This window comes from Cynoglossus semilaevis, chromosome 10 (assembly GCF_000523025.1).
Source record: "Cynoglossus semilaevis isolate Cse_v1.0 chromosome 10, Cse_v1.0, whole genome shotgun sequence".
NCBI lineage: Eukaryota > Metazoa > Chordata > Actinopteri > Pleuronectiformes > Cynoglossidae > Cynoglossus > Cynoglossus semilaevis.
The window spans coordinates 13,585,649-13,598,672 of NC_024316.1; the positions used below are offsets into that span (position 1 = coordinate 13,585,649).

A 13,024-nucleotide genomic window follows, 5' to 3' on the forward strand; every position below is an offset into this window, starting at 1 on the left:
TGGGGGTGGTGGGGGTCTCCTAATCCTTTTCTTTTCTCCGCCCTTTCTCTGCTAGTAAAGCACACAGAGCTGGACTTTACCACTTGATGCTTTACAAGTGGTCTGTGTGTGACTTTAACACTTCAACGGTGCAGAATGTGTTCCGGAACAAAAGAGAAAAATGTTTGGACAGGTCCTTTTTTTTTTTTTTTTAAAGAAAAAAGAAAATTAACTTCTAGAACGCCGCCTTAAAATGAACACATTTCCCGTCTGAATCCAAGATTCCTGGAATTCCAGGTCATTAATCTAAGCAATCTGAATTCCTGCCAGCCCTTAGGCAGGGAAGGGAATAACACAGGAGGAGGAGAAGAAGGAGAAAGGAGGTGTTTGATTTCAGCTTTGTGCAGACACGGTTAAAAAAAAAACCCAAGTAAAGGCAGCCGTCAGCAGACAATAAGTGTAGAGAAGTCTCCAACAACTAGACACAAAAACAGCCAACAATACTGTCTGGTGCTGCGTTTCTGTTTGTCCCAGAATTAATGCGATGTGTCCAGGAAGTCTGAAATAGATAGCAGCACAACAACTATGCAAATAAGTGTGTGTACGAGAGAGTGAGGGAGGGAGGGAGAGGAAAAAAGAGAGAGAGACTCTGTCTATTTTTCGGCACACTTTTGCCTAATAATCCTGTCTTGGTAAAAAGAAAAAAAAAGGCTAGAACAATTTTTTTCTTCTAATTTTAATTAGTGTGATTCAATTAAAAACTGTTACTGTACCTTCAACAATCATATTGAACATATTTCACATATTTCAAATTTTAAATTAACAATATGTTGTTAACTGTTTTGGCTTGGCTTTTTTAGTGTAGTTTATACAGGTTTTTTAATGAAAGTTTTATTAGTTATTTTGAAGCTGCTGCCAGTTCTGATGTCAGGAGTTAAAGAACCATATATAAATGACTTTGAGGTGTTTGGTTAATTTACATTATGGTTATTTAACATTACACAAATCACAGTTATTGTATACATTCAAGAAAAAAAGGTCAAATTCACCTCAAATACATTCCTTTATTAATTGGCTACAAATGCACATATTGCATATTAACATATATATTTTATATTTTATATTTTATTTCTAGGCAAAAATTGGGGAAAATACATTTCTCAACCGATGACAGTAACCACGCGAACACCCTAGGGGCTGCGGACCCCAGATTGAAGTGCACTGAGGGATTATAAATATTCATGTTCATATAAATCATAAAGAATTACTAAATACACAACAGTATTTCATGAGATGAAAATTTGTAGTATTGTGAATTTTATTTCCAAAACCAGGAAGAATTTGTAGTATTGTGAATTTTATTTCCGAAACCAGGAAGAGTAAAATAGAATAAAATAGAAACAGAAAACTATAAAGTATCTGTAAACACAGTTCTGTAACCATCACGCCTTTATATTAAACATTATGTATTTCGCACCATTAAATTTAGAAATACTAAATTTGGATAAATTGTATAATTTTCATTTTAAACTGTTGGTTAAACTCCGGGACTAAATACTAGGAGTAGCTAGTACCGATCGAAGCTGGCAGAGGACAAGCGGAAATAGCTGTGCATTAATGCAGTTATCGATTATCTATCGATTAATCACTGCTGCCCTGAGGCTGCTGCATTGTCTGTGTAAGTTTCCTCTTGTTGTAGCGCCATGTAAACGGCTTCCAGTCATCATTAACAGAAGACAGAAGGGGTGGGGCGTATCTAGAAACGTAAAAGACAAAAAAAAAAAAAAAAAAACTTTAAGCCTGGGCTTAATTCATTGAAAACCAAATGTAGAAAATCTAGAATTGATTTTTTTCCACCCTTTAAAGTCAAATAAAAGTAGCACGTAAAGAGTTGGGCTGCCGTGCCGGGAGCTCGGACAGCATCTGGCCGCAGTTTGAGAGCTGTTGCCTCTGAGTGGAGAAAGAACAGCCTCAGACTGAGACGCTACAAATGTCCTGGCAACAATGTAACCTCAATTTGTAACAATGTCACAACAACACGAGCGATCACACAGCACCGAACCCAGCACAGCCTCGAACACGGAGTTCAGACAGCGCGTTAGTTGAAGCGCGGTCCACTTTCAAGGACACTGCAGCTCAAACACGGACGGTAGCCTCGAACAACACGGCACCGAGACACAAATCACCCCCGTGGTTCAGTCACGGAGGCTGGGGGAAGTCCACTCTGACTTACCTTGTTGTTGTTGTTGTTGTTGCTGTTGTTTTTGCCGGTGTAGCCGTTGTAGGGGTTGATTCCTGTCCTCGGCGGCACAGAGAGCAGCATTTTTACGCGGAGCAGCGCAGAGCCGAGGCAGGCAGTCAGTCAGCTGACGTCAGCCAGGAACAGCCGAGGTGATGGGAGTCGCTGTTCCCAGCAGCAGGAACAGCAGCACCACAACTACTGAATATGACCGCTTGGCGTGCTACAGTATACCGTCTAAATCAGTACTGCGTCGATATCTGATCCAGACTGTGGTAAACACGGCGGCAGAACCTGAACCAAAACTGGTTGAATTATAGATCTTCTAGTCCGGCAGATGAAGCTTGTCAACAGTATTATTCTCACCGCTCCGTTTGCCTGTGAGGATGGTGTTCTTTGGGTAACATACCTCTTCGTTTTCTAAAGATTTTTTAAGGTTTCTGATTTCATCTGCCCAATAATTACATTTTTATTCTGATTTATTAACTTTAGTAACTCAGTAACCTTGCGTTACACATCTGCCTTACACACAGAGAGTCCTGGGTTCGAGCCCCAGAGGAAATATACGTATATCCCTATAGAGCTAGAACCATATACATGCTCAATGGCGCCTCCTGTGGCATAAGGGACTGTTTTTGCAATGGAAAATTAATTTTATATCAAGTCTGTAAAACAAATGGATCAAATTAGATTTTTATTCCAATCAGTCCCATATGTTACATGGTTTTAGTGTCGGGGTAACTGAACTCCTGGTGAAAAGACAACAGTGGAGCAGCTGTGAAGAAGATGAGGTCACCACACGGTTGATGTCAGACTTGACATGAGGTCATGAAAAATTAATTTAGACAAAATAGATGTAATCGTTGAAAACTAAATATGAAGTCATCTGAGTCTGCATCTTCGTTAACATGAAATCTGACAAAAATGTATTTTGACTAAACTGTCAATATACATTAAAAACTATATTTATTTGTTTAAGTCACTTCATAAAAATAAATTGAGCAGTGGTGAATATGTCAAACACTGCAGTTGAATTTAGGACGCAGCAGATCGTCTGCTCTCATCTCACTCCACTCCTTGTCGCCTCTACTGTTACACCAACTATTTCTTTGTCCACTCTCCCAACGTCTGGAATCATCTCTGAGGTTCTGATCTGATATAGATCTGATCTGATTGATTGATTTGAACCGTGGCTGTTCCTCCAATCGTCTCATTTTCCTAATGATAATTTCGGCTCTGCCTGCTGCCTTCCTCACAGTGTCACTGTCTCCAGTGTGAACCATATATCACAGGTCTCCCCACCATCTGGTGCACTCAGAGACAGACCCTTGAACAACCATCTTAGTGGACTCGCCTTTGTCCATTTTCTCTTTTATTCTGGTGTTGATACTGACGCCAACACAACTTTTCTTCTCTCCTCCTCCAACTCCCCTTCCGGTAGCCTTACTGTTCCTGACTGATTAGACCTGAAGTGTGTAGGAAAAACATGTAATTAGTGTGTCTGTGTGTGTGTGTGTGTGTTCTCCTCGGCCATAACATTTGCATATACTACATCTCCAGCAGCAAGAGTTAGCATCAGAGGGAGGCAGACGACAGACCTTTATGCACTCGTGCTGCTGTACATGCACGGGGGATTTCATCCTGATTTCATCATGATGGGTCAGTCAGACAGATGGGACAGGCTCGGCTGAATTCATAATCTGCGTCTCCCCCTTCTCTCCATCTCCCTCCCCTCTCCTTGCTCACAAAGTCAAAAGTTGATGCATTGATTGCATTTGCATAAAAATAATATTATTCTGAGTAACCGTCGTCCCACCGACGCCTCGTCCAGACTGGACCGTTTCTTGACCACAATCAGGTCACCCAGAGTTATTCACTCCCACCCCCCCTACAGTCTATGCCATGTTTTCATATGCATGTGCAAGTGTTCAGCCAGATGGGCTGCGAGTTCCCTGCAACTCAAGGACAGTTTTGGGAGTGACTCAGAGAGAGCTGCGGTCCAGAGGCCGCCAACACAAACAGTTAATTCACCACAATCAAGAATGAAGGGCCCTGTCAGTTTAACATACCTTAGTTTATATATGTGGTTTCTTCCACTCTGACAGATTTTACATAAAGAATCGATTGATGTTTTTAGCTGGTAATTTCTATGTCCAAAATACTTAAATAACACCAGATACCACTGGAATATCCTCAAATCTTAGACCTTTGAAAAATGTCAGGGTGAACTCTGAGGGTTGCGCGGGGGAGGGCTGCAGATAGTGAAGACGCGAGGTGGGGTGAGTGATGGCAGGGTGAGGAGAACACAGGCTGCTGGTGCATGCTTTGCATTCCTCAGGTGTTGTCAGCATGGCCTGCTTAGTAATTACCTCTCTGCAAATAACGTGCACAAAGCCGCACTTCACAAGCAAAGCTAAGCAAAGGGCAGCACCCCCGAGAGGCCGTTAGGGGAAGATGTCAGAGACAGATAGGCGTGCGTTCTTATTTACATCCAGTCACAACGGTTAATGGATCTACGTTCATTTATTTATTTATTTATCCGGAGCGAGTGCACCGTGCTGCGGCGCATGCAGCTGTGTGACTGTGCAAGAGTCAGCACTTTGATATACATGCACTCATCCATCTCCCCTCAACGATATGAGCAAGGCCGGGCGGGAACCGTGGCCAAGCAGTTTGGCATGGAAAACGGTGGCGTGGTGCAGATGTAGAGTTGTGAAGATGGTGGTAAGATGTCTCACAAAAAATATTTATGGACACCGTAGATCACCGCATCCTGGCAGACTGTACAGTACTTGCGTGTCTGAATACGTTGTTGAATGAGGTCGCAACCATTTGTCATTCCATACACAGCTCTACTGTACTGTGTGTCAGCGGTGTGCAGCAGGGCTCTGTTCTGAGAACTAGGTTTTTTTTTATCTTGCAGGTTTTTCTTATTGGTGGAAATAATACACAATTACATGCTTGAATCTTTATTTATTTTTTAATTAATCACTGATTTAAACCAATTCCTGCTTTTATTAAGTTGAAACTAAAAATATTTTTTGTAAATATAAATTATTCTAGCTTCATTTCAATGTGGTTCTGGAAAATGTGTACAACACTGTATTTTGCAGCCATGGGGTAACGGCCGTGTACACCCTGGACTGTTCCCCAGTCTATCACTGGGCCACATATTGAGACAACCAGACTAACATTTATATGGGATTTATATGGGAAGAAGTAGTAGTACCATTCATACTATGTTTATAGCGCCATCTGCAGTGGAAGAAGTGCAACAACACACTGTATGTTTATTGGAGAAAGCCTCAGAAAAGAGATTCTGAATTTCACTGAGTGTAAAGAAAAATGATGAATTATTATAATCTTTGCAGAGAGGTAGCAGGCCGTTCTGCTCTTTATTGTCTTTCCTGTTTTATCACAGACACTGCTGTCAAAGATAAAGCAGGTTCTTCTTGGTCTGGGAACTCTTCTCCCCCACTTTTACTCTCCTTCCTCTTTCCCGGCTGTGTCTCTTTGGCAGGCGGACTGCAGGCTGAGGGATTGTGTGCAGATGTGCCTGGAGAGAGGCCAGCCCCTCTGCCCTGGAAGAACATGTGGTCTGGGAGTGTTTACGCTGGCACTCTTTCAAGCTGTCTCCCTCACAGCATGCTGGCGTCTGTCTCTCCTGGATGACATGCTCAACCCTCCTCCCACAAAGGGGGCATTCTCAGGTTGAAGTCACACCAGCAATCATGTTGATTCATGGTGTTGACAAACAGGAGACGCCGCAGTGCAAATAAGGAGTCAACACATTTTCTCACATTAATTAATCTGAAAGAGAGCGCTATTTTATTACACAGACCAATAGTTTATCTGACAAAAAGAAGCAGGTTTTATAACTATTTTTTTTATTTTTTGTTCCTCGGGGAATTCAAGAACTTCATGCATGTTTTTCACAGATGCTCCACATTCCTTACATTCTCCCAAGTGTTTCTGGTTCCGGGTAAACATCTGAAAGTGCCCTCAGGCTAATTTATTCTCACCAACAGTCACAGTCAGGCCACTGTCAGTCAGCACTGTGTGAAAACGACACAGATTTTTGTTTGTACCATGTCATCACTTCATGACAGAACACAGACACACTGCTGAAACACTCTGCAGGAAGGTTATTTAGGAGTTCAGTTTTAGGGCAGTTGTTCAAAAATCATCTCATGTCTTTTTGATCAGCCAAGTTCATCTGTGATTCAAAGTAAAATGACACGGTTAACTTTGTCGACCTTTGCTGATGCACAGGTCTTTGTCATCTTTGTTAATGAAATAATTCAGTCTTCTGCATGATAAGTATTTAGTGCCCCCTGCAGGTTTATCAGAAATTAACCATTGATATCAGGTTTATAGTGATAACCTATAAAATTACATTTTTAATTATTTCTATTATTAACATTATTATTATTATTTGGCAATATAAGTACATTACGACTTCCCCTTTTCTGTTTTACATTTACTGGAAATGGTGTATAAAATTATTTTTATTTGTAATCAATGTCTATTTTTAATTGTATTTACTATGAATTTCTGATATAATTAGTAACACTTATTAAAACTTGCTCTAAAACAACTATATAATCGAGTTTTTTGGTAAATTTGCTTGAAGTGTAGTTTAAATTTTACCGCTTTTTACCGCTAGAGAGCAGTCTTTATCAATTCTTGCAACCGCCGTTAAACGGTAACGCAAATAACAGATATTTTTTATTTACAAAATATTTTATTTTTTTCTACTTTGAAAATGGCCGTATCTCATATTTTGTATATATTGGGTTTTTTTTCATTGTTTTAATATTTGCAGTCAGTGGGCAGAAATGTGTCTTTTAACCAGGGTTCAGATTCAGCTCCATGTCTTTGTGACCCTGGGCGAGGCAATAAAATCCGAGCTTGGTGCCGAGCCAAGATAAATGGGAATTGTTACTTAACGATCTAGCCTTAAAAACGTACCATAAATCATCAGAATTATCTGCCATGGCAGCCCCTAATTGGATTCTCTTTCCAAAATATGTTTGATTTACAATATTCGCCGGATATTGGTACAATATATTTTAGTTAAAATGTATTAACGTGTTCTTCAGCCAAGATTTTGTGCTTCAAGTTCTCTCTGTTCGGCTCCTTTATCTTGGTGAAATATATTTCTTGAAATAAAAAAAATAAAAAAAACTGTTTAATGGAGTTCAGAGTATATAAATTTACCACAGACTGAAAATTAAAGATTGAAATTAAAACAGGAACTAGGAAAGTGTGGCACTCTGCCCCCATATCCCATTTTATTATCCTACCCTGTCCTAATGCATCCCACATCAATCACCTATTGTATCTTCATTAATTTTAATTGAGTCTTATTGTATGACCAATGCATACAACCACATCCTTTTATAACATCCATTTAATCTGGTCAATCGTAAAGCATATCTCATGCATATTATAGATATATTGTGTAATACATATCTGCTACTAATACTTTCACATGTAATCTAAAAAATTCTAATCTAAATTAATTAATTAATTAATTCAAAATAGTGATGGAGATTATTGGTGATGGTTAGGTCAGAGGGGTGGTCGTGTTCTGCAGATGTAATGGTCACACCACGTACAGTGGGTGTCAGTAAGGGCCCAACAAAGACATGCAGCGAGCAAAGCGGAGCCAACATGGCGGACACCGGGTACCAGTTACAGAGCCGCCCTTTCCCACGCCTCCTCTGTCTTTCTCTCCTGTCCACGCTATACGGGAAAGAGGTTGAAAGAGGAGAAAAGAGGTGTGTTTGAGCATGCGCAGTGCTTCCTTTGCCTCTTCGGTTATCCCACTTTTGAGGATCCGAGCGTTACGTCACAGAGTAGTCCACACACACACACACACACTGGTGAAGCAGCAGGAGGAGGAATCCACTATCTCCACTCATGCAAACAGCAGCAGCAGCAGCAGCAACACGGGGAGACAACGGACATATAAAGAAAACGCTTTGACTTTTCTTGTTTTTCCTTCTTTTTTTCTGGAGCTCGACAGAGGAATGAGCTGAGTCTGCCTGTCTGTCTGTGAGTGAGTGAGTGAGTGAGAGTGTGCAGACAGCACGACAGTAGTGGCATGGTGTTGTGAGAGCAGAGAGCCCCCAGCTCCGTGGAACACAGCCTGCACTGTGCATCATGTTTGAAAGCCGATGATCAATTAGAAATATACATGAGAGAGCTGCCGCCGCTGCTGCATTGGCCATAGCCTCTCCGGGCTGAAGCCCTGTTACTACAGAAGCCCGTCTGAAGGCTGAGCGGACAATCACAGCCCAACTACCGGCGGCGGTTCGGATGAGGTGCTCGATCGGCCGGTTTGCTTGTAGAAATCCGGCCAACTTTTGCTCCATTCCTTTCTAACAGCAGTGCCACGGTCGGGCATTGCTCCGGAGATGGCGATGAGGTGCCTCTACTTGGGATTTATTTTGCTCTGCTTGGAGATCGTGTCTCCTAACGGTGCAACCGTAGGTAAGTAGCCTGTTGTCGCCTCACATTTGCATTGTGGTGCTGTTGATACTGGACTTTTTTCTTTTGTTTTTTTTTCTAAATTATTGTTCACAGCCGAGCATCCATGCACAGGCCTGTCTAGAGCAGAGTTGTTGTTGTAAATTGTCCTCATAATAACAATGTGCGCCCCGGCTCCACGCTGAAGGAAAGGCATTAATCAGAGAAAGTAGCGCACAAACGAGCAGTGGCCTCAAATCTGTCTGCGTTTTTGTGAGCACCGCTCCAGACAGAATTTTGCTGAGCCTGCCTGCCTGCCTGCCTGCCTGCATGAGGATGGCAGACACTGAGCTCATTCACAGGCAGGTAAATGCTACACCTAGCTTGGTTTACACACTCATTCCTCAATGATTGACTGGTATAAAATGGCCTTTGTCCGATATTTATAATTAAATAAATCAGCGTTGAACAGATATTTATAATTAAATAAATCAGCGTTTCCCACACGCTTGTACCAGCGTGTATGGCGACAGCTGATTTGGAAAAAAAAAAGAAAAAGGGGGAAAAAAGAACCCAAACGTGTTGCTTTTTCTGTCATTATAATGGGAGCTGCACGCCTGAGTTTCATATTAAACCCGCGGGAGATGAGGACTCGGATCAGCTTTCATGTTTGTTTTCAGTGACTTGCCGCAAATGAAAACAACAGTGGTGTTTGCCTGTAGAGGTTTCATCCTAATGGCGCGGCTTGTCCAGACGTGCAGCGTCAGAAGTTGCCCAGGGAGTCACAATTTATGACTGACAGACAGGCACTGACTGTCTGAAATGAATAGTCGTGCACTTTATCCTCCCATGCCCCCGCTGCTGCTCACTGCTCCGCTCTGCCGTATAGTAATAATGAGATATTATTCTTCTGACAACAATGCATGACAAACCTGTTGAGCTTTTCAGCTTCTGTCCTCCAGCAGTGCTGATCACTACAGAAAAATAACCCCGTCTGTGTATAAGCTAACTTGTAGAAGTCAGTGGTGGTGTTCTGTGGCTGTATTTCTGCTCCAAACGGCTACAAATGCAGAAAAAAGGTTCAGTGTCCACCCTTCATATTAATTGAGTCGTGTAATCCCTAGTTAATCTGAAACACTAACTTTGAAATATCTTTTTCGCCTGCAAAGATTATAACTAATGTGCAAAATTTGCTCTTATATAAGATTCATGATATTTTTATGAAGGGTGTTCAGCGTAAAAGCTGTGAGTCTGCATGCGTCCCCCCACATAAGTATGTAACATCTGGACACAGGAAGACCATTAATCCAACCTAGATGTAAATGCCTGGGATGGAGACTTTATATAAGAAGTGGATGTAACCATCTGGGTGCAAGGTGGAGTAGACAGTGAGTACTCAGAATGAGAGCATGACCTTCTCAGTTAATATCATAAGTACACATTTGATGGTTCCTTGTACTGTACAAGTTTTAGGTCTGAAATAGAGCATAATGGTGGTTGTGTAAGTACCGATTAAGTCCTTTCAGTGACATAACAGGGTTTGTGATTGGCATAATGGAATCACATTCTGTATAAAAAGACCTAGAATTTGTGATTGATCATTCAATTGTCAGAAAACATGTTTACTATTGTTTAAAAAAAGCCATCAGCCAGCACAATTATTTTAACATAAAATTACATTTAAGGTAATGTTATTTTTCAAGGTTAGCATAATACGTTGCTAAATGTCCATGTTAGCAGGCTTATAAGCGTCGTCATAGGCTCTAAACCCCTGAAGTAACATTAGTTAAAACAAAATATTTTTTCTGGTTGTTTAAATCTTACCAGTTAAACAATTATTTAGTACAGTACATAAAAACTATTGACAGTGCTGTGTTTTGGGATATGCGCTAGCCAACTTGCTAACAGGAAATAGTTCAATTGAATTACCATATATGCTCTGTAATGGATTATAATATCACTTGTTTACATTCTGTGACACCATTTGTGATCAACATCTGGCCAAATTCAGTTGACTTTAGTCATTTATTGATGATATAAATTGAGTTTATTAGCCTAAATTGTGTACACTGTTACACTGCTTAGCATTCTAGCATTAGCCTCCACCATATGCCTTTTTCCATTTGTAACGTATGGTCTGTGCTTGTGGTCAGTGTGTGACTGGATGAACTGCTATCATAGTTGGTTGCCTTTATATAATATGTATTATAATTTAAAGGAGTTTGTTGAGAGTGAAATCTGTGGATTACAGACGTGTGCAATCTTCCACTTCCATCAGAGTGTAACATCTGGTAACAGGGAAACCATTAATCATACTTAAATGGAGTAGAATGCTCAGCTGAGGTAGTGCTTAGCCAAAATCCTTCATAGCAGGACTAACACACCCAGATAATATGTGAAAGATACCTTTGTTCTGGATGTGTGAGGGTTAGTCAGAAAGTTGAAGATGCAAAAATACACCCCCAAAAAATCAAAAAAAGAAGGAAATCTCTGATGGAAACAACACCTGCAGTATTCAGACTTTAGCTTCTTCTCTACATATCCTCTGTTTATCTTTGAAGATGGCTAAATATCATTTGTAAAACACAGAAAAAATTAAAATAAAGTGCTATAATGTTTTTCTAAACGTGAGTTGTAATAAAGTGCTATAATGTTTTTCTAAGCATGAGTTGCAAACAAATGGCATTGTTAGCTCGCTGCTAACTTAGCTTTAAACATTCAAGCCATTTTAGCCAGTGTTGTTAAACAATGCTCGAGCTTATCTATTTAAACAAAGAAATAAATATGAATCATGTTAATTGCCATCAATCTTCGTCATCATTGTACTTATGTAAATACGTTTGTTCCACTCCCATGCTTGCGTATTGAGACAAACAGTATTTTGGTCAAATACTGTAGCTCCATCATTACCGTATGACCCAACCACGCACGTTAATGATGGTCAACAACGGTGGATAGAAAGTGCGGTGGTACAACATCAAAGGTTGGTCACTTGGAATGGATTTGTGTGACGTACCACTGGTGAACAGAGTAAATTAACAAGTGGGAAGGATCTGGAGACGGCAGGGTCAGAGGGTCGCAGCTAGAAGTTAAACATTCAACTGACCTCTTTGTTTGTTATCGATCAGTGATGCTGCGCTGAGCTTGTTATTGTTACAATCAAAGGCGTCATCCTTAAATAGACAAACTACACTTAAGTTATATTCTTAGGAAAATAGAATCTTTAACTAAATATCACAGCTGGAGAAAATCCAGAAATCTACATTTTTGTGCTTTAGAAACAAATACATCCAGGTTCTTTATAATAATTGTTTAGCATCAATTTGTATTATATAAAACAAAGTGCATTTATAAGTCGTACAAAGAAAACAGATCAGATCAGAAGAAAAAAACATTACCCATGTTTTAGTATCAAGAGTCAAAGACGTTTATTTCAAGGAATTTCAATGATTAATGTTTGACTTTAGAAGAAAAAAACATCAGAATTTTATCTTCTTTGTTTGTTTGGGTTTTTTTGGGGGGGGGGTTGCTTGCTTAACTTATCCTTCATCATTTCCTTTTTGTTTGTCCGGTCATTTGTGCTAAATAAGATTATGGCTGGTGGACTTACTTATAGGATCTAACCAACCTTCAGGGGTGAAAAGAGTTCTGTTTGTGAAGTATTAATGTGGGTCAGAGGCTAAAGAGGCTGAATTCCTGAGGAGCCTAAACTCTGTTTGCCTGACCTTTTTATTAGGACCTGGCTATACATTGTACTCACAACTGTCACAGGGAACGTCTGCTGGGAACAAAAATCAGCATCTTCATACAAAACCAACAGATGATGGAAGTGTTCCGTTGACGACGGAGGTCACTTTGCTTACAAATTGCTGACTATTCCAATAATCTGAAGATCTGTTTCCTCCCAGTTCTGACTTCTCTGTTGGGAAAAAAGGAGAAATAAAGAAAAACCATAAAGTCTGACAGCATTTCAGTGAAACGCAGTCAGACTTTCTCTTGACTTTGTGAAGTTTAAAGTAGTGCTCGTGTGCAGGTGTTTTTGAGCTCAGCTTTAGTCTAGTGCATGTATTTATAGTTTTATAATAATGATAACAGCAGACGACGTGACTCTGCAGAAAAGATCAACTTCTCAGATTTTAATCTCTGCGTAAGAAAGGAACTCCCTGTGACTGCGAGGCAAAAGCAGGAGAACGTGAACAGTGTTGTTCCCCACATATGGAAGGCGTGAGACCGCACATGAAAGAGAGCTTGTTAATTGAGAATAGTGGGGGGTTCACAGTAATTGGTGTTTTCTGTTAACCGCATCACTGTTTACACTCTTTAGCTCCTTAG

At 40.4% G+C, this 13,024-nt stretch overlaps 2 protein-coding genes across 5 annotated transcripts in view; one reads left to right on the plus strand and one right to left on the minus strand.

Moving 5' to 3' along the window:
• LOC103385105 (RNA-binding motif, single-stranded-interacting protein 2-like) overlaps positions 1-2,534 on the minus strand; it is a 21,781-nt gene extending 19,247 nt beyond the window's left edge. The window contains exon 1 of the mRNA XM_025059280.1: positions 2,213-2,534. Coding sequence (XP_024915048.1) covers positions 2,213-2,302 — 90 coding nt within the window. The 5' untranslated portion in view covers positions 2,303-2,534. The remainder of the gene's footprint in view (positions 1-2,212) is intronic.
• A 5,541-nt stretch (positions 2,535-8,075) lies between these two features.
• The window catches only part of LOC103385104 (low-density lipoprotein receptor-related protein 1-like), an 88,765-nt gene continuing 83,816 nt past the window's right edge, over positions 8,076-13,024 (plus strand). For all 4 annotated transcript variants that reach the window (XM_025059514.1, XM_025059516.1, XM_025059515.1 and 1 more), the window contains exon 1: positions 8,076-8,716. In XM_025059514.1, the coding sequence (XP_024915282.1) occupies positions 8,641-8,716 (76 nt within the window). In that variant the 5' untranslated portion in view covers positions 8,076-8,640. The remainder of the gene's footprint in view (positions 8,717-13,024) is intronic.